At 38.4% G+C, this 19,133-nt stretch overlaps 1 protein-coding gene across 1 annotated transcript; it reads right to left on the bottom strand.

Moving 5' to 3' along the window:
• Positions 1-476: 476 nt before the first annotated feature.
• LOC149162314 (receptor-like serine/threonine-protein kinase At1g78530) lies at positions 477-2,447 on the bottom strand. Its single transcript, XM_089435665.1, has 2 exons — positions 1,213-2,447; positions 477-1,068 (listed from the first exon to the last, which is right to left on the bottom strand). The coding sequence occupies exons 1-2, from the start codon at positions 2,438-2,440 to the stop codon at positions 626-628; spliced, it is 1,671 nt and encodes a 556-aa protein (XP_089291791.1). The 5' UTR covers positions 2,441-2,447; the 3' UTR covers positions 477-625.
• Between the last annotated feature and the right edge of the window lie 16,686 nt (positions 2,448-19,133).

The following is a 19,133-nucleotide window of genomic DNA, read 5'->3' as shown; positions in this document are numbered from 1 at the left end:
AAATATGATAATAATAAGAAAATAGACTAGTTCAACCTATTTATAAAATTGTTCTCAATACAATCTCTTTCCACTTAATATTATAAATTATAATCTATGAATATCACTATGAATCACTAAAAAATATCTTAATCAATAATCATTATTTTTAATGATTAAAAAAATATTTTAACTTATAAAGAATCTTCCAAAAAAATGTATATTATTTTTTTCCTATATTAAAAGAAGATTTCATATAGGAAAAAATCGATTAAAAAATTAATCATATTGAATTAGAAAATTAAAAAACACATTTATATTAATTAAATAATAATATAGATTATTTTAAAATAGAAATTTTATTTTGATTACATAAACACGTTTATGTTAATTAAATAATAATATATGTTATTTTAAGATAGAAAAGTATTTTAATTACATTATTAATTAACCTAACAAATCTCTTCACCACATAAGAATATAAGAGATTAATTAACTAGAAAATATGTCTGGATTTAACTACTTCTGAAAACCTATAATCACACTTACAACAAATGAAAATGCAGAACTATTCATCTAATCTAAGCTAATCATTTTCCTCCAATTATATGTGCTGACCACTAATCATTTTCTTCCACAACACGCCCTAATCAGATTCAGAAATGGCTTCCTCCGTCACCTGTCCAACGCGGTTCAACTCATTTTCTGAATTCTTATGGATTTTGGCTACCAGCTGCTCTAGCGATGCCTCAACCTCTCGAAGAGTCGGTCGTTCATGAGGATCCCCTTTGCTGCACATCACACCGATCTTCGCCAACAGCACAACAATTCCATGCCCCATAAATTCACTTACGTCATGTGATTCATGTTCTTCATCCTCTTCTTCCATTCTAATTTCCTCCACCAAAGTCGTGTCAATCACCTCCAACAATCTGTCCGGGAATGCATCGCCCACCCAACTCTGCAACGATTGCTCTTCTTCTGATAACACTGCATCTGTGGGCTTCTTTCCCGTTATCATTTCCAGTACCAAGATGCCGTAGCTGTATACGTCCCCTTTCATGGACGGGGGCCCTCCTGTACCATATTCTGTAACCAATTTTATATATATAAAACCTTTATTAGTGACTCACATATAATCCCATATCAGCATTTATATATAAAACCTTATCACTGACTCAAATATTTCCCATATACAACATTGCTCAATCAATCTAGTGTATCAGTGTTTACCTGGTGCAATGTAACCAACAGACCCGATCACATGACTGGAGGTGTCCCCTGAGGCTGCTGCTGCTGATGAATCGTTCATGAGGCGTGAAATACCGAAATCTCCAACATGAGCCGTCATCGTCTCATCCAGTAAAACGTTGGAAGGTTTCAGATCACAATGAACAATGGCCGGAGAACAGTGATGGTGAAGGTATGCCATTCCATGGACCACGTCCTTGAGAATGCTCAGCCGTCTTTTCAGATCCAACCTGCAATTATTTTCCCTGCAATGCAAATGCTTATCCAGGTTTCCCTGCGACATGAACTCCATAATTAAAGCTTTGACCTGCATACTTGAGCATACGCCCACCATTCTCACCAGATTCCGATGGCGGACTCTTCCCAAAGTCTTGCATTCTTTTATCAGTCTCTTGTATGCACCTCCTGATGTGGCAGACTGTATAACTTTGACAGCAACGATTGTGCCATTCTCTAATACGCCCTTATACACTGACCCATGGCCGCCACGTCCCACTAGGTTATCCGGGCTGAAACCATTAGTTGCTCTGTTCACCTCTTCCTCACTTACAATCTTCGTCTCGCGGCGGAGTTGGCTCCTCAGCATCCTCCCTAATCTCGCTGAAATGGTTTCCAACAATACAGACTTTCTGCTACGAAAATATATCAAAACCATGAAGGCTAGGCAAAATACCAATAGCAAAGTTAAACCAACCGAAGTGGCCAAGATAACTACCCTTCTTTTGGAATCATGATGGTGCCTTGTCGTCAATTTACAATGAGGTAACTCTATCCATCTGCCACAGAGTCCACTGTTTCCTAAGAATGATGTCAAATTCAGTTTTCTGAAAGCTCCAGAGGATGGTACTTCTCCTGTGAAGTTATTGTATGACAAGTTTAAATGCGTAAGCTTCTGTAATTTCTCTATAGAGCCAGGCAGGGGACCGGAAAGCTTATTGAAAGAGAAATCCAAATCTTGAAGGCCTGCAACTTGATCGATTGATGTCGGAATAGTGCCTTCCAATGAATTGTGAGAAAGATTAAGGTAGTCAAGTCCAGCACAATTCACTAATTGGCTGGGTATGCTCCCTGAAAAATTATTGTCAGAGAGATCAATTGCTTGAACCATGTGCATTCCTCCCAGTTCGGCAGGCACCCTTCCTGTGAGTGCATTATGTGAGACATTAATGTAGAACTGTAGGTTATGGAGGCTAGCCACTTTCGAAGACATCAAGCCGCTTAGCTGGTTGTAACTGAGGTCCAGAAGCTCGAGACTGGAACAATCCCCTATGCTGTCTGGTATATTACCACTGAATTTGTTATAGCTGAGATTTAATCTTCTTAGCTGCTGTAAACTTGCAAAAACATGATGAATTTCTCCAGAAAACGCGTTTTGAGAAAGGTCCACTTCATACAGAGCTTTCAATTGACTGAATTGATAGGGTATATTACCTTCCAAGTTATTCGGGAGAGGTCCAGCAGCTGAAGAGTAGACAGCCCTCCTAGTGCAGAAGGAAGGCTTCCAGAGAGCAAATTACCACCTAGATCTAACAGGATCAATCCAGTGAGGTTGCTCATCTCCTGGGGTATCTTACCAGTGAAACGATTCCCACCCAAAAGGAGATAAAGCAGATTTTGAGAAAGACGGCCTATGCTTCCAGGCAAGTCGCCCTTAAGATCATTTTTGGCAAGAGAGAGTATTTGCAGATTGGTGCAGTTTGAAAGTGCTCCAAAGATGGAAATGGATTCCTCACTATACAAATGATTATGATGAAGCGTAAGTTTCTGTAGAAGACGGAGCTTTCCGAATTCCTGAGGTATGTCTCCCATTAAGAAATTATGAGAGAGCTCGAGCCATAAAAGCTGAGAGCAATTTCCTAAAGATTTCGGAATGGTACCGTTTAATTCGTTTCGCCAGAGCAGTAGGTCCTCTAAATTTGAGAGCTTTGTACCTATCTCCCACGGGATTTCTCCAGTAAGCCTGTTGTCAAACAAATATAAGATGCGTAACTCCGTGCAATTAAGCAGTGAAGGCGGGATTCCTCCACTGAGCTGGTTTTCTGCAAGAGACAGAATTTTAATTCTAGCGAGCAAGCCAAGCTGAGAAGGGATAGTGCCACTAAGGAAGTTATTTCTTAAAATCAGAAATTCCAGCGCAGAACAATTTCCCAAGGATTCGGGCACTTTCCCAGTCAATCCGTTTGTGTTCAGTGAAAGATTTCGCAGGTTTTGCAATTGGCCGAGACCACTCGGAATAGTCCCTGTCAAATTATTGAAGGACAGATTAAGCATCCTGAGAGATGTGCAATCTTTCAAAGCCTCTGGAATGGACGAAATCAAGTGATTCTTATTGAGGAACAGACGTTTTAAGCGACGCAGCTTGCCCAATTCGTTCGGGATTGTGCCAGAGAAACTGTTACTAGTGAGGTTCAACACGCCAAGAAAGGAGATGTTACCCAAATGTGGAGGTATAGTCCCTTGCAGGCTCATGTTGTATAGATTTAGAGCAGATACGCGCAGTTTGTGAGGGTGGCAGGTGACACCAGTCCAATTGCAGACATGATTGGCAACAATATCCCAGTTGGCCAAGGCGTGAGAAGGATCATATGTGAGGGAGGCTTTGAATGCTTGCAGGGCTTCTATATCGACCTGCAGTCGTTCACGACTTTTCTCATGATAATGATGAAGAAGATGGGCGTTTGCAGAAACAAAGATGAGCATGAGTGTGGAGGTGATGAGGATGAAATCCGTGGAAGCTGCCATCGGCTCCTCAGATGGGCGATCGATAAAATGAAGGAATTACTAAAATATTTCTGCGGGTTTGGGCTATTGTGGATATCAACTAGATTCCTGAAATTCCTGTCATAAGGAGTCGTATCTGATACAGGATTTTGGTGGATTTTCCTTTTCTGGTTGACTCGAGTGGTGTTAACTCAAATCGTCCCTTTCAACTAACTAAATACTAATACTCGAGTGGTGGTGTTAACTCAAGTCGTCCCTTTCAACTAACTAATACTAATACTCGAATTTTTCGCGGATTTTTCTTTATTGACTGCACTCATATAAAATTCATTTATTCAAAATAACTAATATATAAAATTCATTTATTCAAAATCGTCCCTTTCAACTAACTAATACTAATACTCAAATCGTCCCTTTCAACTAACCAATACTCAAAATTTTCGCGGATTTTTCTTTGTTGACTGCAAGTCGTCCATCTTGCCGAGCACTAATATAAAATTCATTTATTCAAAATCACTAAAATATGTGTTTACTGTGTGTGTTCAGAACACATTAATATTTAATGGACAACTTGACGTTATGCCCAATTAAAAAGAGACCTATAAAACATATATTTCCAAAATATACGGACATTGAAAACTAATCATGGTAAATTGAGTTGAGGTAGTCAAACTGTGCTATGTTTTGGGACGTCTTTAGTCAAGTTTGTTTTGAATTTCGCAGGTTTGATTTGTGAATTTTATGCAAATTGGATTTATTTAAAAAAATTAAATAATAAAAAAATTATTTTTTAATTCCAATCAAATACTTCAAAACATAGAAAATTTAGATAATGTATATTAAAAATTTGATAAATAAAATTAGTGTACTAATACAGATGGAAATTGTAAGATATAAACAAACAAAACCTATCTATTAATATTAGAAGTCATTTGGCCAAAGATTTGTAGGATGATATGATGAATGTGTGCTAATTTTATTGTAGAGTCATGATTAAAATAAGATTCCATCAAATAGTTAATGAAAATTTTGTAAGTATAGATTTTGTATTAAAAATATTAACATGTTTTTGGAAGAAAAAATATAACACAATGATCATGTTGTTACCCATAATTTTAATGTAATAAAAAAAACATATTCAATATTAAATTAATTTAGAATTGTCTTTTAGAATGCAGAGAAATCAATGATTAAGATGGATCTATAGTGGTTTTATGTTTCTCTCTATATAGACCATGTGTAATTTTTCATTGTTCAAATTGCATTTTTGACTTGATAAATGAGTGATTAAGATGGCTTGGGACTAAACCACACACAAACCGACTAGTCTACACCTCAATTATTTTACCTTTAATTAGTTTTTCCTTCTGAGCATTAAAATATTTTACTAAGGTCAACATTAACACACATTCTCCATCTCTCTAAGAGAAATATAAGTTGTTTTTTTAATTACTTTAATGGTTTTAATTAAAACTAACCAAATATGTACAATCATTTAAGTTTTTATTATAACCGAGAATATTTTTCTATTTAAAGTATTTTTTTAAAGGACAAGTGTCAACTCCAAGTTGCGCACCAACGAAATTACACATCATCCTCATACTAGATTATAGAATGAGCCTCTCAACTAAATTAATTTGGAATTGTTTGTTATTTGCATTCCTTAATTAATTTGGAATTGTTTGTTATTTACATTCCTTAAGTGTTAGTTCCATATTTAAGTGTCTTAATTTGAGCAGTATGGCATTACATTTGTCTAAATATTAACATGCTCATTCTCTCAAAACTAAAACTTGGAGGAAAATTAAGGAATGGAAATTAAAAGGTATTTCAATGAGGAGTAACATGCTCACACTTTAAAAACGATAAGTATTAATCATCATGCACTAAGTCAATTATTGGCTTAGTGCCTTTCATCTTGTTCATTTAATATCATTTTATTCTCATCTAATGAATAAGATGAAAATACATTAAACAATTAAAACAATCATTAACGCAGAACATGGTGCTTAATATTTACTATCACATACAAGATATATACCATGAAATTATGACCTACATCCACTGCCTCCAACCTTCTACCAACATAACATTCATGCTCTCCCACCTCTCCCACATGTATTTGTCCATTGTGTACTTCATGGTTCAACACCCCATATCAGATATGAGATTGAAACTTAAATAGGAAATATTATCCATGTATGTTATATATATACAATAAATTTGAATGTTTTTAAAATTAAATAGGAAGGACATAACAAAAGTTTGTCTCTGCATGGCCATATTCATCTCCCCTGCATGCATCTATCCATCTAGTTTAGATTTGGAATTTCAAATTTACTTCACTTGTACATTGAAAAATTGGTGAAGGTCGTTTGTTTTTTTACCTCTTATTTAATGTCTATTACAAGTTAGCGCAAGTTGGTGAACATTATGCAAAAGAAAATAACAAGAAAGAATGACCACATGAAAAGGGATTTATTAGCATAATTAGGAATAACAATTCGTTTGATTTATTACTGAAACTAGGAAAACATCGTGTTTTCGTACATGTCTCTGTGTTTATCTCTTAAAAGTGAAGAAAAGTATATATGATAAGAAAAACACCAATCGCACTAATGGAACACAATTTCAAAAGGATTCTGCAAATGCTTAGATTTGAGATAGTGCTCATTGGCTTTCTTTATATGTAAACTTGTAATTTAACCAATGAAAGATTTATGATGAATAACTTAAATACTTACATCTCAAATTTACTATTTAAAAAAAAATTACCCTTTGCCATTGCAGAAATTTTAATAGTCATTAAATACATTAAAAAAGTAAAATAACATCCAATTCGTGAAATAAAATTTAATAAACAAATAAAATAGTGAAGTAGATAACCTCGCAAAGTGGAGACATATATGTGCAACAATGGATATAGGGGTTTGTGGTTTAAGAGATGCCTTATGCAGTATTTGTCAGATCGTGCTTTCAGTCAAGGGTTGGTAAAAGTGTCAGAGGGAGGTGACACTGATAGTATCTGATCCAGAAATCTGTGGTTGTTAGACGGAAAATGATGTATGGTTTGCAATACAATTCATTCCTTAGATGTTCCTAATGGTTTAGGGTTGTAACAGATGTGGAGAAAGGGTGGAATGGAGGATGAGGTGGATTATTCCATCGACCCATATGATAATATCTTCATCTGGACTAAGATGCCAACTCATGCACTCAATCTGGAGACCATGGTGACACTTGGCACACCAAACGTAGGGATTTTTTCCTCCCTTCCAACTTGGAAACAGTATCGGCAGTCTCATAAGTTTTTCCTCCCTTTTCATTAGTGATGTCACCTAATTTGAATTATGAATTATTTTCGGTGCCAAAGGAGCCATCCTCGCTAGGGTTTCAAGACCCTAGTTTGGACATCAGTGTAGACCTAACCCACTATTTCCCCTTGGATACTCGAATTTGGATCTTGGGGGGAGGCCCCCAAGATCTGAAAAATTCAAATGCGAGAAGAAAAGAGGAGAACACACAATAACAAAACCATAAAGAAACTTTTTTTATTAAAACAGATAATAACTATAAATGCTACATTATGGTGGACCTTTTGTCCTTTTAGAAAATGCAACTTGTTACTTATAGCCTTTTTTGGTCACAATACCATAGGTAAATTCTATGAGTGGGTAAATACCATGGTTGAATGAATACCATGGGTGGATGTCACTTACAATACCATGGGTAAATTCCATGAATGGATAAATACCATGGGAGGATGAATACCAAGAGTCGATGGCACCTACAATACCATGGGAAAATAACATGGGTGAATGAATACCATGGGTGGATGCCACTTTACAATATCATGGGTAAATTCCATGGGTGGATAAGTACCATGGGTGGATGAATATCATGGGTAGATGCCACTTACAATACCATGGATAAATTCCATGGGGGAATGAATACTATGGGTGGATGAATGCCATGGGTGGATGCCATTTTCCATTCAGATCATTCCTCCCGCCTAAAGGAGAAATGGTCCCCATTGTGTGAAGTTCCTCCTGAGAAGCCTTTGTTGAATATGAAGAGCCACTAAACGGAAGGGTTTCGTGTGGTTAACTCATAACCATGATGAACACAGATATGAGGATAGAGATACCCTGTAATGCGCGGCCTAGCAAATGGACTTCGATAAAGTGTGGGTTTGTGGATGACCCATAATCATGAAAAACGAAGATCCGAGGATATAGATACCTTGTAATGCTTGTGACCAACAACGATACTAACAGTGTGCGGCCTAGAAAATGGACTTCGATGAAGTGTGGGTTTGTGGATGACCCATAACCATGAAAAACAAATATCCAAGGATAGAGATACCTTGTAATGCTTATGACCAACTGTGATACTAACAGTGTGTGGCCTAGCAAATGGACTTCGATGACAAGGATTTTGGGTGGTTGACCCATAACTGTGATGTTGGTTGTTGATGAAATAGCAGGTGCCTACATAGCTTAGGGTGGGAGGGCACGTCTCCAAAGAACCCAAGTCGGATGCTGCTATTCTGAAATTGATGAATGTGAAGCAGGTGCCTACTAAAGCAGGTTGGGAGGGCACATCTCCAAAAGGAACATGCTTCAAATGTCGCTCCAGATTTAAAATGGGCATAACTCGATAGATTTAACCCAGAATCTTTATTAAAACCTATTTTTGGAAATAGAATGATCATTCTGCATCTTCCCATGTGATTGAAATCCCTACCTGGACACTCTGGAAAATCAGATTCGTGCTACAACTGTCTTGCTGTCATAAAAGTTATCAAAAAATAGTTGATTTTAAATCAACGATATCTCCCTCATCCGAACTTTGATTCAACCAATTTGTTTTTTGAAATTGGGAAATTTTTCGAGAGGAGCTCATATCTACAATAATTTTTTTGAAATTCTGCACAATAACTGCAAAAAATGATAGGAAAGTTGTCGTCCACGAATTGTCATCAGAAAAATTTCTGCAACATAGCTTATTTTAAATCAGCGATATCTCCCTCATCTCGACTTTGATTCAGCCGATTTTTTTTTTTGAATTTGGGTATTTTTTTGCAAGGAATCCAGATATGTTATTTATTTTTGTAAATGTTGGACCAAAAGTTTCAAATCTGATCTGCAAACTCACCACCCAAAAACAATTCCTGCAAAAAAAATGAAAAAATAAAAATTCTTCCCACTTTTCCAAGAAAGTGCTCTATGGAGGTCATAGCACGTGCCTGAAGTTTGTTGGGCATGTTGAAAAAATTGAATGCCTTCCATCCTCAGACTGATGGCTAGATGGAGGTCATCAATAGGATGATAGTGCACATACTCTGCATGTACAACTCCAAGCATCCTTGAACCTGGGATGAGAGTCTTCCATATGTGTAGCACATTTATAATAGAGCTCTCCATAGCTTGATTGGTTGCTTTCCCTTTCAAGTGGGTCTTGGATTTCAACCATTGTGTCTGATTAATGTTGCCATGCCTCATACAAATATGTAGACCGAATCCACACACGTATTTTCTGAGCCTGATAAAGTGATACGCCAGCAGGTCCACGACATTCTTGAGAAATCAAAATGCCAAGTACAAGCAATGACATGATCAACATCGGGTGCCACACAAGTTTCAGATGGGCGAAAAAGTTTGGTTTCATTTGCAGAATGAACACCTTACTGGAGCCTATCGGAAACTTAGACCACTCCCATATGGTACTTACACCATTACCAAGGCTATGGGAGAGAATGCATTTGAGCTCAGAATTCCCCCATTCCTTGGCTTACACCTAGTGTTCAATGTGGTCCGCCTTCTACCATACTTCTCACCTTTACTTGACATATAAGACATTGCAGAAAAACCTACATCTACAAAGTTAAATCTAGACTGCATGGAACAAGCCACAACTGATCTAGATCTTGGGGTGAGGCCCCCAAGATCTGAAAAATTCAAATGCCATAATAAAATAGGAGAACACAAAATAAAAAAACTACAAAGAAACTTTTTTTATTAAAACATATAATAATTGTGAAGGCTACATTGTAGTGGACCTTTTGTCCTTTTACAAAATGTGACTTGTTACTTATATCCTTTTTTGGTCACAATACCACAGGTAAATTCCATGAGTGGGTAAATACCACTGGTGAATGAATACCATGGGTGGATGTCACTTACAATACCATGGGTAAATTCCATGAGTGGATAAATACCATGGGAGGATGAATACCAAGGGTTGATGCCACTTACAATACCATGGGGAAATACCATGGGTGAATGAATACCATGGGTGGATGCCACTTACAATATCATGGGTAAATTCCATGGCTGGATAAATACCATGGGTGGATGAATACCATGGGTGGATGCCACTTACAATACCATGGGTAAATTCCATGGGTGAATGAATACTATGGGTGGATGAATACCATGGGTGGATGCCATTTTCCATTCAAATCATACTCTGGTTGAAAGTTCCTTCCAAGGGTCTTTTATTGAAGTTGAGCAGGTATGGGAAAAGTTGGGAAGGTCCAGTTTTATGCCTTATTTTTCTAGGGGTTTCTCAAATGCAGGTGGGCCAGTGTTTGGCATCTCACAAAGGGCAAGATAGGATTTTAGCAGGGATTTTCAAGTTGAGCTAGTAAGGGAAGAGGTAGAATGGTCTGGTTTTGAGCCTTAGTTTTCTAAGGGTATCTCACCTAATTTTGAGTAAGGTGGGATAGGGTATGGAAACTCTTAGAGGGTGGAAGAGACTTTTAGTGGGGGTTTCCTAGTTAAGCTAATAGGGGTTAATTTTGAAGGACTCTCAAGTTGCGTAAATTATGGGAGTGCTTCCATGGAGACCTATGACAGTGCAAGGGGAAGGACCAAGGTGTACACTCAGACATGGTGAACCCCAATAGCTTAATCAAGCCTAGAGGTTATGCTAAGGACTAAAAAAAAGTGAAAAAGAGTAAAATGTACTAGGGTAAAATATGAACTAGAGGATTTGGTTCTTGGAGAAGGAGTACAATTTGGGGATGCTATGGAAACATCTGATAGGGTACTAGTATGTTGTGTTCATGGAAAGGAATTCACTGTAGAAAATCTTCGTGTATGTGTAAAGACAGTGTAGGATAAGTATCTCAAAGAGTTGCTAGTGGTCAGAACTCTCAGGAGGGGATGGTTTTCATTAAGATTCAACTTCGTGGAAGATGCAAACTAGGTGTTATGCAAAACATGGTGCATTGATTCATCACTGGTCTTATTGAAGAAATGGAGTCCTGTTTTCAATGCTAGCAAAGAAAATCTGTGGTTTGGCCTGATGGGTGAGGCTCCTAGGTTTTCCCATGTAGTTTTGATCTCAAGATATCTTCAGATTATCAAGGATAAATAGGGATCTTTTGTGGAGGTGGATAGATCCTATGAAGAAAAATAATGGAAATTTCTAGAATTATGGTCAATTTGGATATGCGAGAGGGTTTGATTTAACTTTTAACATTACTTATTGAGGGTTATTCCACAAACAGATTATGGACTATGAGGGAATTCCATTCAAATGTTGTAGGTGCCACAAAGCGGATCACATTCTAAAGGATTTCTCATTTCCCTACTGTGATATACCCTGGTTAACATTTCCCCCTTTTGTAAATAATTGTAATTATTTTAAAATGGCTGAGAAAGGGACACTGATTCCTTTACTTGAGGAAGAGGGTTGCTTGAGGAAATGGTTGTCTTTTAAAACTCAGTCCTGGTTGAATGAAGGGATTTATTGTGACAATTATGCATTCAATGTAACTGAAAGAGGAATAACCAGTCCAAGTGTCCTTCAACTCAAATAACAAGCAAAGAAAAGGAAAAAAATTAAGAGCAACAGGGGTTGTGTTGTCAAGACGTGATTGTTGTGTGACTTGTATGAAGAACAAGGTAGTTAATTCGTTAGGTGACGAGGATATTTTCATTAAGGAATACATGCCCCATATTTCTCTCACGCGTACACAAGTCGTGAAGTATTGGCAACAAATAGGATGTTTAGAGCTATTGTGTGTGGGGGAATGCAAAGCTGAGAGAGAGAGATCAAGTGGTCTTTGGAACTGTATCAAATCCTTGAAAAAGGATCATATGTGAGGAACCTTTTAAGAAAATATTGTTGTGTGAATGGTTTAGACAATATGGCTTACTTGTAAGGCTGAAGAAACCCTAGTTCTTGTGACGACTAAAAGAACCACCAGGAGCTTCCCTGGGATAAAACTCTGGTTCTTGACTCATTGATGAACCACCTAGAGAGTGATTTATTTACAATTGACAATTTCACCACTAATGAACCTTCTTGATAGTGGCCTCTCTTCTCCTAGAAGTGAGCTGGGATTCTCTGTATTGTGAAATGTTGGCATGAATGTATGTATGGATGAACTGTGAGAGCTGTAATGAGATTAACTGGTGGATGAAGGAAACCATGGCCTTATGACATCTTGTTTCCATTGTTTTCATTAGTTGAAAGCACCTATAAGCACCCCACCCCAGGCTTGTGAATTTGGCTTAGGGGTGAGAATTGCAAGTAAGGCTTGACTACAACTGTATATGGTTGGGTGGAGAGTTGAAGTCCTAATCCCATTTATTGATCACATTTTAATAACATAAGTATATTCAAGCCTTTATGCATGTATCTTTATGCATATGATTAATTTGTTGGGTTTAATGCTTATGATGATATTGGTTCATTTTGTTGGTTAATTCTTATGGAATAATTAGGAATGTGAATTCCTGTACAATGTTAAAGATATAAGCAATGAACGAGGAATGGTTCATCCCTGGAGGACTAATATACTCATGATTTCCTATGCTTAATATATTTACTTATCATACATTGGCATCAGGCAATTATTTTACTCAAGTTAATGGCCAGGGAGGTCAAATTGGCATGAAAATGTATTGCAAGTGCCCAAAATATAATCTTAGGAATGTTTTATTCATGTATTCATCGAGAGTCTACAAATTGGTTAACAATGGAATGTGTGTTGAGAGATGGGTAGATCTCTGTGATATTATCATTTTGTTGCGTTGTTGAAGGAATGGTTCAACTCTTGTCCTTACTCGAAGCTTGAAACTAATCTAATTAGCTGAGCATGAAGAAGAAATATTTTCTATTGAAATTCTCTCTCCTTTTGTTTTAATGACATGCGCAACTGGCTTGTTCATCTGGTTGGTGTTTATATATTTAAGCTCATGAGAGACATTGCAACTTGTGTATATATATGTGTGTTTTTAAATAACTATACACTCGTTGGTTGGGCCGAAGCTGTTGTAATATTAAGAGGGATAACTCCAATGGCATGCCATATAAAACCTTCAGTGTAATGGCCTTAGCCCTAGATTTAGGTCCAAGTGCCCATAAAAACCACTGAATCCAACCTATGTGTGTTTATAGACAATGTGGCGAGTGGGACTGAGCCTTGATACTTTAAAAATGGTTGTTCATGAGAATATTAAAATATTCTTGTAATTTTCTGTTAAGAGCTTTAACAAAGACGAGTTGAAGCATGCGGGTGGAGCACAGAGGATCCACAATTATTATTATTTTAAGGCCCAACAATAAATCTAGGTTATTAACCATGTGGTCATAACACATAACCAAGCATGAGGCTAGTGTAATGAAGGGACAATATTAAATGTGAGAAATTGACAACCAAGAGACATCCTGAGATGATGTATGCCCAAAGGTTACATCTTGAAAGCTCACAAGAGGTTGCACAAGAGAAACACCCAGGCTGACAAGGACCAAGATGGCGTGGTGTAGCCTACATCACAACGATGGCTAAGATGACGTGGAGGACATGCATTATCTGGCGGAGGAACTAGTGCCCATGTAAAGCGGGCCTATCATGGTGTTAGGAGGTTTAAGGTGGGCCTACATAGATGGTAATTCTATCACAATAGTTGATAATAATATTTCTATCCCATAGTCTATCTCTCAGAGGTAACCATGCACAATGTTCAAGGGAGAACAGGTTGACCTAGCACTAGGCTACCGTGGTGTCGCCTATGCTATATACCACCAAAATACAAGGGGGTCTCTCCGATGTGAAGTCCCAATTAAACCTCACACCATTTGGAGTAGGATCCCCATATGGAGTATCGACCTGGCCACCATAACTCAATGGTTTTCCTTAGTTGCAATCAATAACATAAGAGAGTATGCACATAACCTTTGAAAAGTAGGCTTTCACGAGAGGGGAGACAACATCGAGTCTCTAAAAGGAAAGTAATAGTGCTATCCTAAGAGAGGAACATGAGAACAACAAAAGATTCATTAGTTATCTAGTGAAGTAGTTCACATAGACACAACGATCATTAAAGAAAGTACAACACACATCCAACAAGATAAGCACCAAAGCCAATGAAGTAGTTCAATTTCTTTAGTACATGTGAACATATCATATACTGCAAACGTCTAAAGAATAATCTTACAACATTCACGATACATGCATAAAAGTATGTTAGCCCAATGAGCTTCTAATTATTAAGTGAAAGATCCAAGTACATAGTTACAATGGTGAGACATTAGCTCCAATAGTTGAGCATTAAGTCACTTCTTGCTTCTCCAAATAATGATCTTCTCTCATATGACAAGCTAGATAATCCAAGGCTATGTTTTCAAAGTCTAAGAGGTTTCTTCCTTGAGCACCACCTTGCCCTATTCAGGTGGTACACCTACTAATTAAGTTCACTCATGAAAAGGAAAGATCAGTTTGGAAATAATCTATTCTACCCCTACTTTACTCATGGAAGAAGTTGATTGTGATGAGCCTGTGTGAGGGCTAAGAAAAAAAGGCTTGTTGATAATTTCACAATTGAGATTAGTTATGGTTGAGGGAGGACACCATTGCTCACTAGGAATGCACAGTGTGCTATAAGGAGGGTCTCTTCAGGTTCCAACATAGTGAGAAAGTGCAAGGGACAAGGTTGACGAGTCTTTTGAGTGAAACGACATAGTGCTCAGGGCTCAAGGAAGAAGGAGATAGCGATAGCATAGTTTAGATTCCCAATGGCTATGGGAAGTGTTATCGGGAAATCTAGTGTCTATGCAGAGCTGCTAGTCCCACTAAGACTGGTAGCTATCTTAGAAAAAAACGAACTAAAACTACTTTCGTTTTCCTTTATGAGAAGTAGATAAGAGGGGAACAAAGGAGACCAACCTCTGTCTTGCGCTTGGTTCCTTGCTTGATTCCTCTCCCTTCTGATAGATCTTTGTCACTCGCTTCCTTGTCTACCTAGCTTCAAAGAGCACCTGTGCAATCAAAGCAGCATAACACTATCCAAGAACAGAGGTCTACTATCATAAACAATATAGGACCAGATATACATTGACCACACAAAAGTATATATCATCAATCATACAAGAATATGGAGGAAAACTTGAATAGCTTTATTAATATCAAGAATAGAAAAGAGGATTACAACCAATTGTTCTGACCCAGCGTCATCCTCTCAGCAAGAAAGCCCTTCTTCACCTCATGCAAAGCTTAGATCACCCAACACTATGATGTTACACCAGGAAACCAACAACACTTCCTTACAAGATACAAAATTCTAGCCTCTAGATCTCTGGGATGAGGGATCCATATATAGATATTTGCAAGGGGGTGAGTCAACTTCTAAGATTTGATTAGTTTCCCCTCTCTGATAGTTCTTGATTCCACTTGGAGATTGATGATCTCTTACTCATCTTTGGGCGAATGCAGAGAGGCAAGTGTCACAGGAGAAGTTTCTGGAAGATTCCATGATCCTCCACCTCGCAAATTGACTCTGCCATTTGTTCACTCTCGCCCATCACACCCCATAGAAGGGATTTTCAGTATGCATTGCACCTACCATGTGCATTTAGGTGGGATGCAGCGCACTTTGACCATGGAGCAGGTGAGATGGTCCAATTTTGACCAGTTCTGAGTAGTTTTTCATGGAGAACTTCTGGGAGATGATGTAATCAGTTGACCTTGTTCTTTTAGGGGTTGGAACAAAACTTTTAGGGACTTAGGAGCCCTCGATTTATGGACATAATTGATTGGGGTTGCAGTGACCAAAAATGTCTATAACAGTTGCCCCCTAAAGCATGAGGTCGTTAATCTTTTGATGTCGGGTGAAATGCTTTATCATGAGGATCCAAAGTTTTTTCGAACTGGAAGGCGACCTGTAATAAGATACAATACAATACATTATCTTCATAATATTTTCATGATCTAGCGGAGGCAAGCATTCCCATGCTCGGTATAAATTCATTTTCATGTACATAAGATAGACAATCATCTGTGTGCAGACTGATGATTCTGGTAGAGCCATCATCCTTTAGGTTGGATGATTATCTGTGCAGCAATGATGTACATTTGATGCCCTTATTTTCCTGAATATATATCGCAGCCTGGATGGATGAAACTAGATCTGGGGACGTAAAGAAAACTCCAACAATCCTTTTTCGTCATATAATCCCTTAAGTCCGAAAAAGTATAAAATAATACAAAAGGGATGAATTTTCGGTAATTTTAAAGAGCCGAACAAAACAAGCACTCGATCTTTTTGTGTGATAATCCCTTAGGTTCAAAAAGATTAAAATCTAAAGGCGGGATAGCACTTCCGATCACTTTAATGAGCTGGAGAGGCCAATTACTCGGCAATATTTTCATATTTTACGAGTCAGATGAAAAGAGCTTAAAGGAGACTCGTTTTTTGAGGAACGAGTGATAAATTCGGGTAGTAGCTAATTCCAGGCAAGGTTTGGAATTTTCCAATCATGGCAGTGTCACAAGGATGGCTAACAGGATCACTCTTCGTAGTTGTTCCTCAAAAAGGGTAAACAATCAAATGGAGGTGAATGATCAGCCAATATAGAGTGGACGTGATGATGTGAACATGACCAAGGCTTCAAAGGCTAATGATAATTCATTCACAATGGTTATTTACCGGAAATTGGTTCATTTTTTAATGAATGAGCTTAAACTCTGGGGGAAACATTTGCTCACTGCTTATGTTTAATTTTTAACGAGCTTGAACTCCACATAAAAATTGCTCGATCCAGTCGTATAATAAGGATGTCTCATCTAAGATGGCATTTTTTCAAAGCTTTGCCCCGCATCCTTTCTTTATGCAAGTTAGGAAATGACCAATCCTATGAGTTTAAAGGGTTAGAGGACCTACAAATTTAAAAAATAAATGGTTGCTCTTCACTTGCATGCCAAAAGGTTTGCATGCCCCCACGTATAGCAAAAAATTTCCAGGTTACCAAAGATTGTTCTATCTGCACTGCAGACAAAACACTTCCTTGATGATGTCTACCGAAATAGACAAAGGTGAGTGGCGCAACTTGCCTCCACTCACATAACTTTAATGGAGGAATCTTATTCCAGTCTAATCTCATAAACCAATCATATATCCTTCGCGGAAACCTATCCTATACCCAAAGTTTTCCTGCCGAAACAGACCAGGGTGCATGCCCCCTGGGTTTCAGTCATGTCCTCCCGAATCACTCGCGCTCATCAGGTGGACGGACTGGGGATTGATGAGAAATTCCTTGCATGAAAAGACCATTCAGGGATGGTATTTGACTATTTGCTATGTGTGAACCGAGGAATGAAAGCTGGTCTATGAGCTTGACCACTCTTCCTTCATGCGGAAAACACATTACTCTAAAGAGTGAGGAGACAATGGCTCCCATGCAATAAATATAGTCGCGCCCAAGGAGTAGATTATAATCCAGGGGTCCTTGAAATACCATTACGTTCATGTGAATGGTTTTCCTTCTTAATGTTATCGGCACATTGGGAAGGATCCCTAACGGTCGACTGGTTCCTTTGTCAAAGCCTGTTAGATTTCTCATCTCAGGCAAAATCGATGGCGAACCAAGCGCTTTCCAAGCAGTTGAGGAAAGGATACTCACAGAAGCCCCTTCATCTATGATGGTACTGGCCATGACCATTATATATATTTGAGCAATGATTCGAAATGTTACACTAGGCGGTAAATGGGGTCTGCCTAGTAGATTCCAATCGAAGGAAACAACTAGGTTGCTTGGAGGTGGGACCGAATAGACGGCCGGATATGAATTTGACGAACTTACTTCCTGCGGTAAAGGAACGGGTAGACTTCCCTCATGTTCATCGGAGTCCATGTTTATGAAGAGAAATTGAACAGCGTCATTCTTGTTCTCTCCAGTGACTATATCATCTGAAGGTGGACCTTCTGAAGGCAAGACCGGGTCAACTGCCACCTCGACCTTTTGACTTTCCTCTGGTGTGGATTCAGATGGTTTATCTTCAATGATAGATGCTTCGACCGACCACAATGGCATGTCAGTCAGATTTTCAACTAGTGATGGACTTGGCAACAGTTTCTTATACCTAGGAGGAAGCCGTAATGGTGAAACTGGACGGTCGTCCAAAGCTCTTTTAGCTTCGTCTAGGAAGGGAAAATGGTGGACGGCGTGATTTCCTTCACACAGTTTACAAGGGAATTTACTTTTCCTTTTCTGTCCCAACATTTCGCTTCCACTAGTTGACAGTGTACTTTCAACATGATCATCAGAGGTTGTTGACACCGGATTGTGCAAACGAAGAGACTAGTCCCTTAAGATCCGAGGGATGCAGGGACAATCTCGATGATAGTGATCTCCTTTGCAAATGACACATGGAGATTTAGGCTTCGACAGTGCAGTGTGTGGATTTTCACTAGATGATGCTTGGTTACCCCCTGTCATCTTTGGTTCCTTCTTCTTCTTCTCTTTCTTCTTCTTAGTTACTTGACTTTGGGCTTTACCAGCTCCACCAAGCGAAGAGGAAGGAGGAGAGGGAGAATCAGACAAAGTAGAAGGTTGGGGGGTAGCTTTGGTATCGTCTAGCTGCTTACTTGATTGCTCAGGAATCATGGTGTTTTGAACGACAGAGGTCGAGAAGAGCCACACGGGCAGGTCGATTGTCAATCCTGGAAGCGACAATGTGGCCATATGGGGTGCACCAACATCTCCCCAAGAGGAGAAAGGACTAAGATTTCCTCCAAGGGGAAATCCTTGGTTGGTGGATTCCATTTTTCTCAACCTAAGACCAACGTAGGAAAGGTGATGCTTATTCCAATTAAAATAAATTTTAGACGCTTTGACACAACTTGTTTTTTCAATTTTTAAGAGTCGAGAAAAAATAAAAGATGACTCTA

The sequence above is a fragment of the Pinus tabuliformis genome, chromosome 5_2 (genome assembly GCF_031772625.1).
Source record: "Pinus tabuliformis cultivar Carrire ecotype Pingquan chromosome 5_2, CPIR1, whole genome shotgun sequence".
Taxonomy (NCBI): domain Eukaryota; kingdom Viridiplantae; phylum Streptophyta; class Pinopsida; order Pinales; family Pinaceae; genus Pinus; species Pinus tabuliformis.
This window is presented reverse-complemented; position numbering and strand designations above follow the sequence as displayed.